Source organism: Numida meleagris, chromosome 2 (genome assembly GCF_002078875.1).
Source record: "Numida meleagris isolate 19003 breed g44 Domestic line chromosome 2, NumMel1.0, whole genome shotgun sequence".
NCBI lineage: Eukaryota > Metazoa > Chordata > Aves > Galliformes > Numididae > Numida > Numida meleagris.
The window spans coordinates 18122360-18143075 of record NC_034410.1 but is presented as its reverse complement, the minus strand read 5'-3'; the positions used below and the strand labels follow the sequence as shown (position 1 = coordinate 18143075).

At 35.9% G+C, this 20716-nt stretch overlaps 1 protein-coding gene across 3 annotated transcripts in view; it reads left to right on the top strand.

Annotated features, from left to right (window-relative positions):
- PLXDC2 (plexin domain containing 2) overlaps window positions 1–20716 on the top strand; it is a 246368-nt gene that overhangs the window by 164779 nt on the left and 60873 nt on the right. For all 3 annotated transcript variants that reach the window (XM_021387768.1, XM_021387767.1, XM_021387769.1), the window contains exons 5-6: window positions 16771–16893; window positions 19742–19860. In XM_021387768.1, the coding sequence (XP_021243443.1) occupies window positions 16771–16893; window positions 19742–19860 (242 nt within the window). The remainder of the gene's footprint in view (window positions 1–16770; window positions 16894–19741; window positions 19861–20716) is intronic.

Genomic DNA, 20716 nt, shown 5'->3' with positions numbered 1-20716 from the left:
TGTGGGTCCACCTTCTTTACAACTTCCCTTCACATATTTATACACATTGATGTGATCTTCCATTAGCCTTCTCTTCTCCGGACTAAACATTCTCAGTTCCCTCAGCCTTTCTTCATAGAAGAGTTGCTCCAGTGCCTTAATTATGTCCTTGATTATGACCCTTCATTGGACTCACTACAATATCTCTCTGTCTTATACTGGAGATTCCAGAGCTAGACACAACACTCCAGATGTGTCACATCAGGAATGAGAAGAGGGGAAGGAAGAATCACTACCTCCCTTGAACTGCTGATAGCACTATTCCAAATGCAACCCAGCAAGCAGCAAGCATACCATTAGCCTTCTTGACCACAAGGTCACACTGCTGGCTCATGTTCAACTCGGTGACAAGAACACACTTGGCTGCTTTTCTGAAAACCTTCTTTACAGCTGACTAGCCCCCAGTATATACCCTTTGAAAAATGAACGAAAAGAAAACATAAAGTTTGAGCTTCAACCAATGCCATTTCCCAAATTGTGTCAATTCTCATCTATGTCAAATAATCATAAAATGGGCCAAATCAATTACTTTAGTAATACCAACTGTGACCTGTGACTTTGTACCAGCAATAAAAAACAGATGCTTTAGATCAAATTTCAGTGTAAATGGCACACTGTGAATCTAGAAACAGACTCTTGTTATTGTAGAACTTGAAGGGAAGTCTACATCCAACTGTGATGGGAGGAATCTCACAAACCTTTTCTTCCGCTCTTAGCATTTTCTTGCTATCAACAAATGTTGTACTTTCAGATGACTTTCATCAGCTAATTTTATGAAAACAGAACAAAAAACATCTGGAAGTAAAATACCATAGTATATCTAACTATATACTTTAGTGGATCTCATTCCATTGATTCTATGTATAGCACATATTCTATGTCTAGTACATGCTCTTATGATAGCAGAATTAGAAAGACTAAAAAATTAAAATCTGTGGAATTGAAAAGCCCCAAAAGTTTGAGTGATCTTTTTATTTTCTTCAAGAAAGAAAAAAAAAATGTTTTTATATTTGCAAAAAAAAAAAAAACATTGTACTTGTAAAATCTTTCTTGTTGAGATCTGATTTTTTTTTTTTTTGAGATGATGTTGACTGTAGAGATCTTTATCAAAAAAAGTTTAGCTCAGTAATGTACTTACATCTCAACACAATCTGACTGGATTCCATTTAATTGCAGTTGAAAAGATGTTCCTTATGTGAGGTCCTGCTACTGCAAAAGAGGTATCATTTACATTACTATATATAGTAGAGGCTTCATTATGTGGCAGTAATGGAATAAAAAAGACTGCAAAGGTGGTAGACTCCTCAGATGAGGGGAGGATATCAGATGTCACGTTGAGTAAAGGCCCTTTCCAAACAAACTAAAGCTCCTGGAATACGCTGCTTAAAATTGCATGTTCCTTAGCGATATAATAAAAGAAAAGCTTGATATAAGAAAAAGCAGTATATAGACCCAAGAGAGCTTTTGATAAGCCTTTTTATAACAGGGTAAACATTAGGCAGTGCCTGAACATAACATTATGAATTCTTAATGTCCCATCAACTCCCTTGCCTGGGAAGTCAAATGATAACCTGGCAGGAGGATTTCTTATGCAGCTTGATAACAAATACCTTATCAACCAGCATGCAATTTTTCTTCCCATTTATCTGCTGTTTTAAAAGTCACAGTCATTGCCTGAAGTAAATCTTCATAGCAGAGCATTGTAGCGGTACAGCACAATTTCACTTTGCTGTGGGAATTCACTCCCATTAAGAGCAAGCCATACCTGATGAGCCAAAGGAATATATTACCAGCAGACCTTCACTCTGAGAAATGGGGTAAGAGTGGGTTGCACCTGCTGAAGGTAGATGATTTATCTCAGTTCTATAAGGTACTCATATCTCTAATACCAAAACCTGTAAACATGCCAATAAGTAAAATCAGCAGCCCTTTGCTGAAATGCAGTGTCAAAATATGTGAAGATCTTGCCAACAGGAGACCTAGCAGGACAGGAAAATGCACAGCAATTCGATGTGTATTTAGGGTAGCAGCTAAAAGCAGCTTACAAAAGCTAGCAGACTTCTCATGTTCTAGCTACCTTCAATAATATTTTATGCAAGAGGAGAAATAAGCATGGAATATCTTGGGGGGGGGGGGGGGGAAAGATGCAAAACCCCATGTTATGACATTTCCAAAAAAATGTATCAAGTATACAGGCCATATAACACTGATAATCAGTTAAAATCAAATGAGCTGCTCTGTTAGGCACAGAATCCATTGTCCTACTATTTTTGAAAATATCTCTCAGAAACTTGCAGCTAAAATTAGGTGAAGTTCTGGAAATTCTTGCAGACTGTCTGTTGCAGAAAAGATTATAATGTTAACTTGGGCATCAGAAGACTATTTCATCAGGAAAGCAGCAAAATGTTGAGTACATGCAGCCTTTAGAAAAAAAAGAGAAGATTAAGTAAGACTAAATATTTAAAAGGTTAGCATGAGTGTTTTAGAAAAGATCTGCTCAGACAAGAAGAATGGCAAAGTGAAAGAATTTGTCTTGTGATGTTGTGAGAACTGACAGAAAAGGCAAACTTTAATTTGAGCACAAATTGATCAGTAGCGGTGAAAATTTCAGATATGTGCAACTGAGTAGTGAGAGCCACTCTGCACAGAGCTAAATCTTCAATTATGGTATCTTAAATTCCTTTCTTAGCACTAAAATGAAGAAAAATCAGGAAGTACTTTGGTAAATCGTGCCACCTTTTAAAGTATTGACAGATCATCTATGTACTTTTTCAGCACCTAGTTCAGAAAATATTGGCTGAAACTGCATAAAATTAAGGGATGTCAATACAATAAATAGTTGCAGCCCCAAATTGCATGAATTAGATAAGTCAGATGTTTCTTTTTTCCACGTACTCTTTCTGTACGGTCAATTTCGCTGATAGTGTGCATTACCTAATATGAATGAGAAATATTGCATATGCATATGTGAAGCCCTGGTGTATGAACATAGCATGAATGGGTTAGTTTACTTATGTAATTTAGAAAGAATTATGGTGAAGGGCTCACTTCTCCTCTGCAGAAAATGAAGCACTATCATAATGGGCTAGTTTGGATTCAAATACAACGTTTCCCAGTGGTAAGTATCAATCAGATTTCAGCTTTTTGTCAGAGACTTGGCAAAATTGCTCCTGAGATAGCTGGGAAGAAAACTTGTCAATGATTAAAATAGATTTCATGATTAATTTTCTTGCTAACACAGTGGGAGAACTTTTGTGCATTGCGTTTCACTTTGCTAACTCGGGAGTTCAACCATACTGTCTTAGGATATATCAGTGTGAGTATTTTGTTGTGTGTTTTCTGTGCTTCAGACACTGTCAAGATAAATGCTTCTCAACTGGATGCATCAGTTGTTTGCTGGTTTTGTCTGATGTGCATTATGTGGTAGTAATATTTTGCCCTCTGTGCATAAAAAAAGCAAGCAGTTTCTTTTGGGCTTCACCCAACAAGAGCTCCTACTAGTTGATATTGGTATTGATACCAGTCTGTTTGTTAAACTTAAATAATTGAGAAGATGAATTTCAATGGGGAAGCATGATTCTAGTTTTGGAGGCAAAAAGGCTGTAGCATGATATTATTACCATTACAGCCAGCCATGGTGCTCTTCTGTTTGGGTTAGAACACTGCCAGAGTGGTCCTGTTTCAGCCTTTCCTTTGGCCAGCCATGGAAGGAAGAGGAGCAGCCCAGTACAACTCCATACACAGTTGCACTCACACCATGGTATACTGCGTTGAGAGCTTTCCTGATCTTAGTTGTCAGCTTACATTATTTGCATAAAATCAATGTAAGTCACACCAGTTACATTGGTAGAAATTCTTGGTACTTTTTTTTGAGATGTTTCTTTTCTGCATAATGCCAGAATTTGTGTGAAGCTAGTAAAATGATGGGTTTATGTATTTTTATGTCCATGTTGAATTTTAAAAGCAATAAACAATGCAGTATTGCCCTTATAAGCCAGAGAGCATCCAGGGAAGATGTAAAATATCTACATCCAGAATAGTGGGCTCCTTTCCCACCATCATCCTCTGAATCTCCTTCAAACTGTTCTCAAACTTTTGCTCTAAAGTTTCCCAAATATACTAGAGCTTCTTCCATGTTTTTTTTTTTGGTTTTTTTTTTTTTGGTTTTTTTTTTTTGGTTTTTTTTCCCAGCATGTAAGACTACTACCCAGAGATCTTAAATAAAAAGGTTTATCCACAGAATTTTTGCTTTATCAGATATCCTGGTAATACCCAGACCTCTCAACGTGTTCACAGATCCAGTTTTCTGTCAAGAATGCAGAAAATTTCTGTGCTTCTGTGTCCTTAATGTTGATTTATGAAGCTATTCGTAGCTTTGGTGTACTCCTCATCTCTCTTGTCTGCATAGACAGCCCAGATGTTCCATGTAGCTATGTGTACTTTTCCCTATCTTATTATTGTCTTCAGTGCATGTGTCTTTAATCCCATGACGAGAGCCAACCTGCCTTCTCTTGGAAGCCACCATGAAGTGTGCATGTACTGAAAGCAATTAAAATTCCAATGAATAAACAACTGAATATAACCTGCAACTGCTGTGCACAGAGACAGACCACAAATGAAGTGACACTTGTATGGGTGTTTTAAGTTCTCCCCACAAGGGAGAAGATGCAAACAAACACCAACTCTACAAACCACTTAAGCATTAAATCTCTACTTAATGTTGCAGCCATAGGTCCAGACTATGTTTTTTTCCTTTTGGTTACGTATGTCCAAACCACCCTTCTTTCCAGTCTCAATTCCATTAAATTCAAATACAAAATAAGAAGATTTCTAAGTGTTTCTATCTACATTTATATTTGATGCTCAGCTATTAGTTTTCCATCTTACTGGTATTACTGTAGTGTCTTGTCAAACCAAAAACATCCAAGAGAGAATTGCTGAGTGTTCTGTAATGATTTTGAAGGAAAGTAGTCTGTGGCTTTTAAAATGTGGTAGTCCGGTGGATGCTGGAGAGCACAGTGTCCTGTAATACCTTTTCAGCTGAGTCCTGAAACCCAAAGAGGATGGGCAACCAATGGTGTGAGCAGATTTGCAAGGAATAAATAGCACTATATTCAGATATGAGAAGTTTCTTTATTAAGTGCCCCAAAATATATACTCAGGGTGGACATTTGAACCTTTTTCTTAATTTCTTGACAAAAAAATCTTGTCAAGAAAAAATCTTGATGTTATTCTTCATCTTTTAAGAAATAATTGCATTCATACCTTACCAAATGAGGTCATGTACTGCAAACAAATAAATATGGTCCTCAAAGAATGAACATTTTAGAATGTACTCAATTAGTTCTTTCTACCACTTGATTCATTTGTTTGATCACTGACATCTGACATATCTGTAGATGTGGCTTCAATTTGTACATGTGATTCAACAAGTTTTGTGCTCTCTCCTGCTTTTTTATATATATTTTGTATATTATGCAGTAACTTAATCATCTTTATCATGAGGATAACTATAGCTGTAAACAGATGTATATATATAACACATTCCAATATTGTTCTGCACAGGATAAATAAGTAACAATATTACAAATAGAGTTCTTTTCCAACCTTTAAAATTCTATGAAATAAATGTTTTAAACTTCCTTCTGAAGGATCTCACGATGGCAACATCCAGTAATGTAGGTTGTGTGGGTAAAATCTCTTTTCAGAGATAGTGCAACATCAAGAGACAGTTTTCTCAAGAAACTGCTAATTTGTTGTAGTATTTGCATGACTTTGTCCTTTTCTTTCTTTTTTTCTTTTTTTTTCTTTTTTTTTCTTTTTTTTTTTTTGCTCCTATTAGACTTTGCTAACATCAATCTGAAAGCTAGAGGTAGTCCCAGAGAATTGCAGCTTGAAGCTGTTGTTCTTTTCCCATGCATCATTGTTACTTGTGTTGTTTTGAACCGCTTCTGAACCACTTTATGCTGGTATTCCTGTTTGCCTCCTTGCCTGGCTTACTGTGATTTAAACCCAGTCCTCTTGCATTATCTGTGGATGACAAAAGTTTTGGCTTATTTTCTGATAATCTCTCTGTTGATTTGGTGGGAAAAATAATTTATTTCGCCACAGCCATGAATGTGTTACCATTCCAATAGCAACTTGTGAAAACAGCAGCTTTTGGATGGGAGTAAAAGTGATTATGGGTTCCCTGAAGCAGCTGTGGCAGTTATGGCAGCAGCCAGGAGGATGCCAAACCATATGTTTATGTACTTTCAAGGGAAATAAATAGTCTGCAATTTTTTGTGCAAGCTGAATGAGGTCAAAAAAATTCATAGGTTCTCCATTTTTCCTCTGCTGCCATTCATGACCTCCAACAATGAAGACAACTGTGAGCGCAGGTGGTAGCTGAAAGCAGTTTTGTTCCTACATCTGCCTGTGCATGCTTCCTGAATTCAAACTTCAAGGAACTTCATTGCTTAAAAAAATAATAGAATGAGCACAAGACTTTATTTTGCCTGCTGAAATTTCCTGGGAGGTAAGATTTTCTTCTTGTATCTTGTTGGTTTAATCCATTACATTCATCTTCATTATTCATCCAAAAGGAAGTGGCTAAAATGCTCATGGAAAAAAATATTACCACTTTTCTATAGCTGATATCTGATGAGAAAAGCTGCCTATTCTGTCTTATGCAGCTGATGTTTGTCTGTCTAAGACTTTGTACATTAAGAGTAATCTTTTAGCTGCCCTGCCACAGCTTCTATCTTTTGGATGCATGAGGAGTCATGGGGCTACAGTTACTTTCCAGAATGTTCATAATGTTAAAAGGAATTAGCATATGTTCATTGGGCAGAAACAGAATGTCTTTTCCTTGGCAAATACCATCTAACCGCATGTGATGATTGCTTTTGGTAAGTTTAAACATAATTATGTTGTAACCTGCACTTTGGTTTAGGAGAAAGGGATCACTGTTTATGTACCCTATAATTACATGGTATTTACCATAGATATCCTACTTCTGCTTGTAACTTACTATATGATTAAGTGACCAACATTTATCATCAGTGAAGTGTATGCTGCATGATATGCATCTTCCACATAGTAGAACAGTATCATAAATAAAGAATTGGAAAACTGGTAAGTTAAGAATTGGTTTAAACCTGTTCAGCCTGGCGAAAAGAAGACTGAGGTGGGATTGGATTAATGTTTATAAATATCTTTAGGGAGGTGGGAGGCAAATGCTTTTTGGTTTTGGTTTGGTAGAGATTGTCATCCAAAGCATTATCTCTCCCCCAGACAGTCCTGTTGACAGAAATTCACAAAGAGGGGAGACAAATTGCTCAGGGAGGTCTGAGGAGTAGTGCATCCAGATGTGATCTCCAGGGTGAAGTCATGGAAAGGGGCAGAGCTGTCTGCTATTTTGTTACAATGGCTATGTTCAAGGGGTCCTCTCGGAGAGGGAATACATAGTGCAACCAGAGACCATGGGGACATGCCTGTTAATTGTCAAGCCAGGTGTGGACTAGTCACCAGGTGCACATGGGCTTGCTCTCCTGGGGCCCAAGGCACAGATGAATGTCTTCCAGCCTCTGTCTTCTTGTTCTGAGGTGTATCTTCACTGCTAACTAGTCCCGCCTGAGAAAGCCCGTACTGCCACCTGTCTCTAAACTTTGTGTCCAACATGATCAAACATGGTGGACAAACAAGGAACTGGAGAGCACATAGATAGGCAGGATGTTAGGAGTGGTAATATGGGAGGAGACAGACACAGCAGCAAAAGGTTTTGAGTATTTTCAAGTTTGATACTACAAGTTTTATTCAAGGATGAACCTTATTATTATTATTATTATTATTATTATTATTATTATTATTATTATTATTATTATTATTATTATTTAATGTTTTAAAACATTAAAATACCACTTTCCCTAGTTCCATACAAACATTTTATTTATGACATCTGTGCGGGCAAGAAAATATTTTATCCAACCAGCAGAGATGTATACCAGAAATAGAGTGCAAAATTAGATTTCGCAACAGCTCTATTCAAGTCTCATACCAAGATTTAGCAATACCAAGGTTACGGCAGTGACACAGCTGCTAAGATATTCGGCCTAAGCAAGATAATCCTCCCACCAACCTCTTTTTTCTGGTTCCAGCCTGTCTAGGAACGGCGCTTGTCTCTGTTTGGCTAGAGTGGAGAGGCATTTGGGAGCTATCCTGTGGCAGTATCTCACTGAGTAGATACTATATTTCATGCCTCTGTCCACGAATTTTCTCTGGGGAGGTGTGCATTTGATCAGGAAGGAACTGATACAAGGCATTAGACTCTAAGTTATCTTTAGGTTTGTTTCGTCTTAACTTGAAAGAATTCACAATTTGGAGTCATTAAAAACATACAAACAGATACTCTGCTGAGGGTCGCTTGTAGTCCATAATGGTGTCCTTACTTAAAAGTGCTCATCTTGCTTCCCTGCTTTTCCTGGTGATATCTAACAACCTCCTGACAATGGATGTCATGTGGCATGTCAGAAGAAAAACCTTTACTAGAAGAGTTTCATAAAACATAAACCCCCAAGTCCCTTTGCTGAATTGATTGGGATATTCATTAGAATGGGTTATATTCCACCAGATCATATACTTTTTGCGACAGCCATGAGTACCTGGGAAACTACAGCAAGCTGAGAAACATACTGTCATTTACTGAGTGACATACATTACACTTTCTCTATTTCTCCAGATAGTGCATTCAGTATTAACAAAGCAGAAGGAAAAATAATGGTGAGAAACTAATCTTCTGACCTTTAAACGTCTAGATAAGATAATATAGAAGTACAGCCAAGAACATGAGGATTCTGGCTGGTTTTTCTTTTTTCTCTCAAGCAAAGACACACAAGAAGTCCTTGTAAGGTTACACAATTAAGAAACAGTGTTTTATATTTATGCTTTCTTGGGTTTAGCTTTCAGATAGCCCACTTTTCAGGCTGAAAGAAGAGTGCTAGTGCATTCAGTCTAGTCAAGGAAAAGCAAAGCCAAAAAATCCATTTAATCTGTCTCTAATTCATTTTCCCCAGAAGGGTGCAAAAAATTATAAAATAGCATGAGACTGGTTCATTTATACACTGATATTGTAAGCCCATTAAGGTATTTAACTTTCATGGATTGTCTGAAGGATATGTAGTTGCTATTATCCTTTAGTTTAATTATACTGTAATCTTAGTGCAATTACAGTGATGATAAAATTCTTCCACACACATAACAATAAATTAGCCATTTGGGGATAAATGGCATTACTTAAAGCTTACTTCAGTGAAGTATCAAAGAAATATTAATATAGGACTGTGTGTGAAAATACATGACACTATCTGTTTCTAGAATTCAGTATTCCAATATATTTTAGGGGTTTAAAAGTATAGCATATTCTTGAATTTGCTTAATCATGAAACAGCTGCTGGAGAAATATCTGGAAAAGCACAGCAAAAACACATTTTACATGCAGTGCAGTGTTTTGGGGGCTGTGCTTTAAACACTGATGCAATATTTGTCAGGCTCACCAAATAGATAAATATGTGAGCAATACGATTTCTGATCCATTTTATTTCCCCCATGCTACATATTGCCATTTTTCCCCTGAACATAAAAGTGTCTTCTGAGTTCTTTGGTGGTGTAATTCCAGCAATAAGAATAGATACATCAAATGTTTACTGTTACTGTGTAGAAGATAAAAGAAGGTAAGACAAAAAAAATAAGTGATAGGTCAGAAACAGCCAATAGGACAACAAAATCATCCTGTAACTAAACTATATGTCAGACTTTGAAGCTATTCTCAGCAGCTACAGACAAGGCAAATAAAGAAAATTGTACTAGTTGATAAATCTCAAATACCTTTTTCCTGGTTAGGGACCTGATGTAGTTATTTTCAGTTGGATTCTATGATGTTGGTTATTATTACACTAAGGCAAATTAAGTAAAAGAATGCAATTAAACCAATGTAATAACTAGTTCAATGATATCTTTGTACAGTGCCAGTCTAAACAAATGCCTTCTAACTTAATGAGTAGATGCATCTGAAGTAGTTATGTTTTATCTCTCTAGAGAAGAGTAGCTGCAACAACAGAGCTGAGTCTTTCCCTGTTACTTGAAACAATTACATTTATTTTTAATAAAAGATGAGCAGGAAGACGTTTTAATGTCTGTGGAAGAGTCTGGTTTTTATAGTCTCATTTACATGTGGTACAAAATGTAATTACGTCTCTTATTTGAACAGAGGGGAGGTATTTGCAAATTGGTTGTTTTGTGTGCCACAAGTTTGAAATGAGTTTTCTTTAATAGCTAATTAATAAATATTTATTAGATGCTAATTTTAATAAAGTTTTGTTTACAAAAATCTTTTAAAAGATGAATATAAATTCTGGGAATAACTGAAGAGAATAATTTCCTTTAAAGTGGCATTTTCGAGTAGTAGAAGAATTGGACTTCACTGACACTTTGAAAACACAAATGCATACCTTCTTGAATTATGCTGGTGTCCTATACCTTCTATCAATCTCAGCTGATGGTTATTTTTGCCTAAGTAACAACACTCCTAAAATTTCCTGGGATTCAGGGGAAATCTTGGTGGTTTGAGCATATGATGCCATATCTTTACCAGATGATCGCTGTGTTCTCCAGTGTCTTACTACAGTGATAGTGGATTAAGTTCATATAGTGAAGGGTTTTATGAGTTTGGTTTTGATTTGGAGTTTTCTCTTAGCATTTATAGATTTAGCATGTGACTGGCAAATAAAAGAAACCTTAGATGGATATCTGCAAGCTGGTCTCAGTAACAGGTCTTGTCCAAAGTATTACAGTGATTTGAGATGCACATGAGGCCGGGCACACACAGCATCAAGTGTGCAGAGGCTGCAGTTCCTTCCTATCCTCAGGTACTTTCTGTAACCTATACAGAGGGTGCAAGTGTGTTTCACTAGCTCTTACTTCTGTATCTAAAACTAGGATTCCTGGCTAAAAAAAAAAGTCAACCATCTATGTTCTGATTTCCCTAGTTATTTATTGCTTTTTATTTATAAATGTGATTATCCAGAAGTTACTCAAATGTAATTGAGAGCAAATATCTTGCAGATACACTGAGATCTTACTGGATAGAATAAAATACAATAATATTTGTCTGAGAATGTGCTAGGACTTGTTCTACGTCTTTAAATTACTACTAGAACCTCAGTCTTACATGCAGTACTTCTCAACCCTTGTCTCTGGTCTCTTTTTTCCACTGTTCTGGCAAATAGTAATTTACCAAGAAAAGTGTATGCAGTTTTGCATTACTAATGGTCATAGTCAATGAATTGGAGAACTCGGAGGAAGAATTTTTGATCCACTTTCCCCCTTTTTTTCTTTAGTACAGTAGTCTCTCTGACAGCTGAAGACATCAAGATGGCAAGTGAATCAGTTTTTCCTGTTAAGTTGTGAGGAGCTTTTCTTTGTCTTGGTGAATGATATCCACCTCTGCTTGACTGAAAGCCAGGCATGAAACACTTCTTTAGCTCCAAAGCTGATTACAGTGTTTTGTTGTTTGTTTGTTTGTTTAAATAGGCCCAAGGTAAGTCTTTTTATCTCTTCTGTTCTAGTATCTTCTCCATCATGGATGAGGAAGTAGATCCTCAGATGAGTGAGCTTAATGTCAGTCTTTAAACAATATATAATTGCTAGGCTGGGCAGTAAAGTTGTGAGAAATGTAAAAACATTCTTCTGTTTGGTTCTGTACTTGTGCTCATTCTGATTTCCATTAAAAAAGACCAGTGCCCTGGGTCTAAGTTGGTAAAGAGGGAGCTGAAGCATCGCTACCCATGAGGTAGCTTTGGGGTCATAGGAGATACCACAGGACAGATTGCCTCAGAAGCCTTTGATTACACTGAGACCAAAGCAGAAGTGGCCAGAGAATCAGGAAGCTCCTGCCAGTTCTGCTGCAGTTTTCTCTCTTGGCTGCACAGTTTTCAGAGGGATTTGGAGGAAAATGAGAAGAAGAAGTTGTATGCTCTCACCCTGTTTAAATAAGAAAATGAACAGGGAGAAATGAAAGAAATAGTTCCTCCATTCAGCAAAACATTTTGAGAGTGTATGTGCTATTTCATCTCTGCTAAGCCTGTTACATATTCCAATATACAAGCTAAAATCAAGGCTTTCCTTTGGTTGATCTTGGTTGGAGCCTACCCTCTTAGGGAAACCATTTCTGGTTCCATTTTTTGGAAGCCGCTCTGTTATTTGCCTTCTAGTTTATATGCTGCGTGGGCACTTGAGTAAACACACACTGAGCCGTATGCTTGAATGGAAACTCTGCCTTTGCCCGGTGACAGTTTCTCTCATGCAAAACCTTTCATTGTTCATTAACTGCAGGCAGACTGTTCCTTTTCCAGCTAAGTAACCACAGTTTGTACTATTAATAAGGCTTTTAACGTATGGTTTCACTTAAAATTAGCTGCCTGGTAAGAAAATAAGTTATTTTTCAAAACAATCATTTCTTGTAATTTTTTTATTATTATATTTAATATTTTGTATGAGACAGGTTTTCTTTTTAAAGGAAAGAAAAAAATATGATTTGTTTTGAGCTACAGATTCTTGTATCACACCTTTATTTTGTTATTTTTTTACTGTATATTTTTCACTTATTCTTAAGTTCTAAGAATCATCTTGTCACTCTCTAGTCTGGAATTAAGCTACCTCTCAAAAAAATGTATATTATCTGTCTTTGACTTCCCTATGAGTCAACATCTTCAGGCACATTCTATGCCAAAAACAACTTTGCTGGAGATTTTCTGACATGGTTCAGGACATCAGCAAATGCAGAAGGTGAACTTTTAAAACACATCGGCTTTGTAGCTTTTAAAACTGAAATTCATATCTGAAATGGGAAATACAAATGCTTCTGTACAAAATGTACCTGAGCCAACACATACTATCATGACAAAAATAATTGATAAGTAGATTTTTTTATGAAGTTTGGGCCAAACTTATCTGACATTTGGTCAAGCTCTATGAAAAAAAGGGAAATACAGTTACAGTTCTATTTTTGGTGTCTGTGTCAAACCGCTTATTGGTGGATACACAAAGTAGTTTAGAGTATTCCTATTCTTGCTAAATGCCTTGGTATTTCAGGTTGAAAAAAGTATTGGTTCATGTTCTTACTTCCAGTAGAGATCATTTTGTGGAACAAGCAGTTTTGTAGCTTTTTTATGAGAGTAATGTGATGGCTATTTCAAGGAGTAATTCCACATCGACTTATTTTATTTCTGTTACCTAACACCATTATTTTTGTTATATTTTTTAGCAGATGCAATTAATTTTTTTCCCCTGAAAATTTTCTTTTTGCCAGAACATCTTTTCCCTTTTTGAGAGAATGGCTGGTTGGGCAGCTGGCATCCAGCAAAGTTCAACCCACCTAGTAGGTAAAGTGTTGTAATAACTTTCAAGAAATACTGTGCATCTACCATAGAGTGTACCCATCACAAGCACAGAGCCATTTAATTCTGTATATTCTGTAAGTCTGCTTTTAAGTTATGACCAGTTATTTTAGGTAATATTTTAAAAATCACGCATAAAATTATAATCTAAAGTGGCTTTTGTTCTAATTTATCTAGATGCTAAAGTGCTAAACCAGTTTATTGTAACATTGGGTATATAAAACTAAGCTCTGGGTTATGTAACTTGTTCATGCAATGCCTTAGAAGTGAGAAGATGATTATCAATATAGATATTTCATTTGTATTTTGCCTGCATATTCCATATTTTGTCATATCTTTATAGATCCACAATAGCAATTTCAAAAGCCTCATTGTCTGGGCTGCTTTGAGTGTGTATTCTGTTATTCTGCACACCTGGGAAACGTTATAAAAAATGTCCTAATTGATACTGAGTTTGTGTGCAACAAGGAGTAGGAAAAAGAAACTACAGAAAGCTTATGTACATATTGTTCTAATCTTATTTTCAGATTACTTCATCAGTTGTGCGCTCAGATTATGACGTGCATCCAGGGCTATTCCACTTAAGCCACTGAAATGACAAGCTAGTGTAACCAACAGAAGTGATGGGAGAGCTCCATTTTTTCAGTTTTAAATATAAGTGAAATGTTAGAGATGGTCTGCCAACCCAAAAGCTGCTACTGAAATAGTTGTGCTCTTTTAGAACAGTGTACGCCATTTTTTATTTCAAAAGTTTTCCAGGAAAATTTCCTTAGCCAAGAAAGTCTACTGCTGAAAATTTAAAATTGCATCAGATGAAGAGCATATTTTGAAGTGGAGAGATCTTAAATGCATTTTGAAATCAACTGAGGGTCCTGGATCAAGAGAAAATATGCTTTGATAGTTTAGTAGCAATATATATTTATTACATATCTATTTCCCGTATGTTTTCATGACTGTTCTTTTGTACATTATGAGGACTAGGACTACATCCTCGTTGATTTTCAAGTGGCTTTAGTATTAGTTCATCCTTAGTTTTTGTTAGATTTATATATACATGCAAAACTTACAGTATTCTGAGCACTCTCCTATTTGATTTCATTCCAGTGTTTAGGAGGATATTAGACATAGTACTTGAGAGATTTGGAAGAGAGCTCTACCAGCTCCTCCCACAAAGGAGAGATTAAGTGATTCAGGAAATTGTAGGTCTGAAAAATTCTTCCTGACTAAATAAATCACCCATGAGCATTTACCACTGTCAGAAAATTAGGTCACAGGTAGTATAAGCCAATTTTCTACAGAATTCCATTCAGGAATGAGTTAGTTTTACATTTGCTGCTTTCTCTAAATTGTAGTGGCAGTGATAAAATGTCCGTGCTCAATGGTGGCTACAGCCTTTGAATGTCTGGGATGATTTAAAATGACTTTGTGTTTCTTTTCAAGTTGTTCCAATGCATGACTGGAGTTCTCATTAGAATGATCTTTATGCAAGGCCTTACTGCTTCCCAGCTATCATCTACCTCATGCTTTTCATTTTTGTCTAAAGTAAAGCTGCATCCGGCAAACACTTGGAAATACGCTCTTTGATTACTAATTACCTGCACTGATTGACTTAGTTTTGTGTTCTAACACAAGCAAGCCTTCTGTTTTCCTATTGTGTTCTGCCTCATCATTAGTTATAAAGGTGACATTTATACTGTAAATAGGATTGAAAACCCGAAAGAGAAACTGTAAGTAAAGATGGGAGCATTGTACAAGGGATGAATAAATACTGAAGTATTAAGGCTAAGAGCACATGAACATGGCTTCAGAGTTTCTTTCTGTATTGTCTTCAAATATTATTAAGGAATGATTTCAAGGTTATAGGCCTACCCAAGACTGTGTTAAAATACATGCACACGTGACCATGGAGATAATATAAAGCACAAATATTTTATGAAATTGTATTTATTTAAAATGTCTAAGTAAGCATGAGGGAGTGGTTCTCAAGGCAGTGATATTTTAGACGTATGCAGCCATAAATAGGAAAAAAATGAAAATGCATTTCATGGACTATGCTTTGGCAGGACTGTTGGCTACCCTAAAATGATGACTAATGACTATAAAGTCTATAAATGAATTGTAAATATGTGTGAAAGTATTTCATTCTTTAACTGATATTTCTCTCTGTCAATTAGCAAAAGAGAAAAATTGTTATTTAGATATTTAATTCAAAGAATCTTTAATGTGGTTTAATTCTAGGATTTAGTAGTCTGGACATTAAAGTGCTGCGTTCTTTGAATACATAGGTGTGCTTTAAATGAAGTAATGGTATTTTGTTGCCTAGCTCACCACCTTGGTAACACAGAAATTTTCAAAAAGAATTTAATAAATAGAATTTAAGAATAGATGCCACAGGGGAATGAAAGTTCTTAAGTCAGGCTCTATGCTGGGCATTTAAAGAGGTTAGTCCCTCTGTTTAGTTGGAGTTCGTGAGCCTAAACGATGCAGGTTTATTTGTAGACCACAAATTGTTTAAAATGGCTGAGTTTTTCTGCCATTTAAGTGCACAGATGACTTTTTCCTCAGAGGAAAAACTCTAATTCCAAACTAAGAAGAATTTTTAGGTGAGAACTGCTAATGGAAGCAGCACAAGACACAATTACTCTGAAGACTGTTGTGGATTTGGAGATGAATAGGATGAACTGGTGAGATCTGACACTGCAGAGAATGTTACAGAATTACATCTTGGCTTACAATCATGAAAAAAACCTAACTGTTCCACTCCTCATTTGAATTCTTTTAAAGATTGTCACTTCTGGTTGTCTGAAATGGTCCCTTACTCTGTGTCTCTATAAATCTGAGAAAAGATTAGTCCAACTTCTGAAGAGGTAATAATTTGCAAAAATAAATATGTAGATAAATAAATAGCAAAAAGGCAGATTGCTGGAAGGTGCGGAAAAAACTCTGGAATATGCATAGTGGTAAATGACTCATCTTGATAATGTCGGTTATCTGCCTTTTGTCCATAACTAGAATTTACCTTCCTCAAGTTTGCTCTGTTTTTGTTTTTTTTCTGTATGAAAAATGGCTTCTTGAACTAGTGGTTCCATTGTTTTTCTTGGATCTTGTTCTTCTGACAACCATCACAGACATCTTCCTGCAGTTTTAGCTTTTATTCAATTCACTACAAAATTGGTGGTGGGATTAATTTCTCTCAGAAGACCCTTTACTGCTCTGGCAATGCCTAGTTAAACCTGCTATCCTATTAAATATTTTCAGAAGTTACTGAAATGGTCACAATATTTTTTCTTTATTGTAGGTTTCATATATACTGGAGAAGTTGTGCATCGAATGCTAACAGCTACACAATATATTGCACCCTTAATGGCAAATTTTGATCCCAGTGTATCAAGAAATTCAACAGTCAGATACTTTGATAATGGTATGTAGTAGTCCTTCATAAATTAATGTGTCTGTGTCCCTTGATTCTTCATATTTTCCTAAATATTTTTGAAGGAAAAACTGAAGATTTTTTAAATATCTATTTTTTTAAACTCACAGGCTATATAAACCATTTGGCTAGACATCCAAAAAACTTCTTTATTTAGAAAATGGTAAAGAGTCATTACTGCTTTTTCCTAATTGGGTAGATAGCTGTTGTGTATTAAAGTACATGAACTTGAATTAGCAATGTGTTTTACCAATTTTAAAAGGAGAAATCTGTCTTCTATAAAAGTTTCTGTTCCTTGAAAATTTATATAGAAAATACTGTCCAACCTCTTGGCTAAAATGGAAATAAATAGTATTCATGGAGTGCAATACCAAGTCTATATAGAAGCAGGGCAGGTAGAAGGTTAATAAACCTGTCAAAGACTAAGCGTGCATGGAGTTCCAGGATTGGAATCCAATATGCTCATCTATACTGTGAGTTCTCAACAGTCCCCTGTAGAAAAGATTGAAAGGTTAAAAGGCAAACTGCAACGTTTGCAAAGTCAAAACTCTGTAAAAATATTTCAAATGCCTTAAATGTGTGGACATTTCATCAAGAACTTGGTTATAATCAATATTTTGAATACATAACCTATGTGATTAAATGACATTTGCTGCCTTACCTCAGGACTTCAGTGGTTGAATACAATGACAGTTATTCTGCATTCTTAATTTAAAACCTAGGGATAATATAAAAAAATCTATGTTTCTTTTAAATGTTCCTTGATAAGTCTGTGCCATCATTTGTATGGTTATGCACGGTGAATTAAAGCAAAGATTATGACCATGTCCAATAATACATCCTATTTCCAATCAGGTGTGTACATTTTTAGTCTTCAGATCCCTGATGTCAGGGATCAAAATGTATCCTATAACCTTTTCACCCAGTCATAAATTTTTCTTACATTCTAGTCCTTAGTTGTTAAGAATTTAACAGTGTTACATGAGAACATCCTACTCCTTGCATAGGGAATTTTCAAAGGAAGAAAAAAAAACTATTTTCATTTTTCACATCATCTGGGACAATGGCCTGAGATTTGTCATCTTTCCTGAAAGAATTGGAATATTCTGGGAAAGACACTACTGATTATCATTGTATTCCATACCAGATTTATTAGCTTCTATCACAGAATTGAATATATTTTTGAGATTTTACATCCCTCCTCATGCATAAGGTATGATGATCTTTTGGACCACAGGTACTTTGGGACAAAGAATTTGCCATCTTACCCCAAATTTTTAAAACAGTGTGAGCTGTCTTTTCAGCTCCTTATTACTTATTTATCACTGTCTTATCCCTCTGGGTAAGTGTGCTAGTTTAGAACTGCATCTGTACTGGACAAGCACAGAGTGTGGTGACCTGCCCAAGTCTCCATTGTGGAGCTAATTACCTACCTTCACATGAACATACACAAGTGTCCTTGGGACTGAGGAGACAGTGTTTTGGAGGAAGCTGACATCCACTTAGTTTGGTATTCTGAGATGCACTTAGGGACTGGCTATAAAAGTTTCTGGTTTTGCTCCAATACTTTTAAAAGTCCCTCTACATTCCTTTAAAATGAAATTTAATACACTCAAATAAGTATTAACAATAAACAGTTAATAAATGTGATCGCAAAAGGAAAAATGCACAGTCAAATGCTCAAATTAATAAGCATGTGCTATACTTACAAAAGACACGTGGGCCAACGATGCAATGTACTTACTGCAGTATGCACCAAAAATTTGCATGCTCATAGTTCCATGACATCATCTGACCAGATATATTAATAAAAGTTACAGCACTGAAGATTTGTAACTAGATATTTCGAGAATATGTCAAAAATGCATTGAGTGAGAAGTGTACTGAGCTACCCTGAACACACTGCAAAAAATGAAATTAAAGTGTTGTGAATCAAAGCACGTAACTCCCATTAGTGCCAAAAAAAGTAGTATGTTGGGTAAGGCATAGAGTCCTGGAAACAAAAAAAGACCTTTTCAGTAAACACAGTTTTGGTGATAAGTGTCTTTCAGCCAAGCTGCCTAAAAGTGTTTGCAAACCTCAACATCTGTACATGCTCATAGGGTATGCAAGTCACTTGGGGTACGTTTTTATTGCAATAAGTGGATATTCAACCAGAGAACTCCTGTAAATATTAACAAGTTTCTTACAACTAAATCTCTGCACACCAGACTTAATATTTACTCCAGCTATGAATTGTTAGTGGTTTTTAATTCAAGCTATATTTATTTATTGCCAGCACCTAATATTTTTCAACATGCAGAGCCTCAGCAAGGGCTTGCACTATGCAGAAAAAAATTAATGCTATTTATACTAATGCATAGTAAATGGAAGAATACAAATTCTTCAAATAATAACTTTCACAAAACAGGCAGTGCTATTGGCACTTTGCTTTTTGAAGCCTTCATGGTGTATATGTCTATGCATACTATATAGAGATAGAGTAAGAAAAGCGGTGGCAGCAAACCTGTGAATGCTAGATTTTGTTTTAGAGATTCTTGGCTCCTTGTGCAACTCCAAACAGGTTATTTGGCCACTCCTGATTAAAGAGACTTTTGTGTGAGTAGCTGAGGTAATTATTTGTGGCATTGTGATGTCTAACCTTAAGAAGATTTCATCTGCAACATGTGTTCGTAATATCTTTGGCTCTTCAGATGCTGGGCTGAAAGTTGCTAAATAGACAAATCACTGTTTTTTGTTTCAAGTTAACTGCAGTTAAGTACTTCTCCTACAGTCAGTTAATATTTTTCTCACATTTCTTCTTCCCTTTGCCTCTCTACCCCCACTCTGGGGTTCACAGGCACAGCGCTAGTTGTCCAGTGGGACCATGTCCATCTGCAGGATAATTACAACCTGGGCAGTTTCACTTTTCAGGCCACCCTTCTCAATGATGGGCGTATCATTTTCGGCTACAAAGAAGTAAGTTGGGTCTGAAAACCGTCATTTGAGTAGACAAATCTCTTTATACATGTCAGGATTTTCCCTCCATTTTTGGTGGATGTTTTAAAGTTCAACTGCATAAGACCATTTCCACACATTGCTTATAAGTTACGTATTTCACAGAAAATGACATTTTATTGTGAAAATAATATTTATGTGATGGACTTGAAAAACATCAACATGGCTCAAATGTGCTTCTCCTAGATTTCAGCTTGCCCTTTTTGTATGCTTGTTAAGTGTTGGTTGTTTAGCAAAGTCTAGATTGTTTAAGAGATTATTTTGGAGCTTTGAAAGGTAAGGCAGTATTCTCAATTAGTTCAACTAACTTAAATACTCTAGCATCAATGATTAGTATTGAAAGGCTACTTTTCTTTTACATCTTCCATTTCTTGGCAATTGAAGTATTTCAAAGTCTGTATATTTCAAATAAGAAATAACTCTTTTGTGTCCTCAGTTCTGTGAGTCTTTCCATTTCTTTGGTGATAACACTGTTTAGATCGAAGTCATTTGGTTTGTCTTCATAGCATCACTATGTTGTTGTCTCTGTTGGGATCTTGTGCATTTTCCAAGTCTTTCAGAATTTCAGTTGTATATTTCAATACTTTTGATGAATCTTTTTTTCTTAATACTAGACTAGTGTTGAGGCTATACCTCCAAGAGAGTTTCCTGCACATGAGCATCAAAAGGTGGATAAGCTTATGTCTGCAAGGACAAGGAACGCTTTCTTTCAATTTATGATTATTTTAATATTTTAATCTCAGTTTGGCATGGAGAGTGTAAGAAAGTATGACTTTTCCCTGAATATGTACATGTATTTTTATCCTCCATGTAAAAA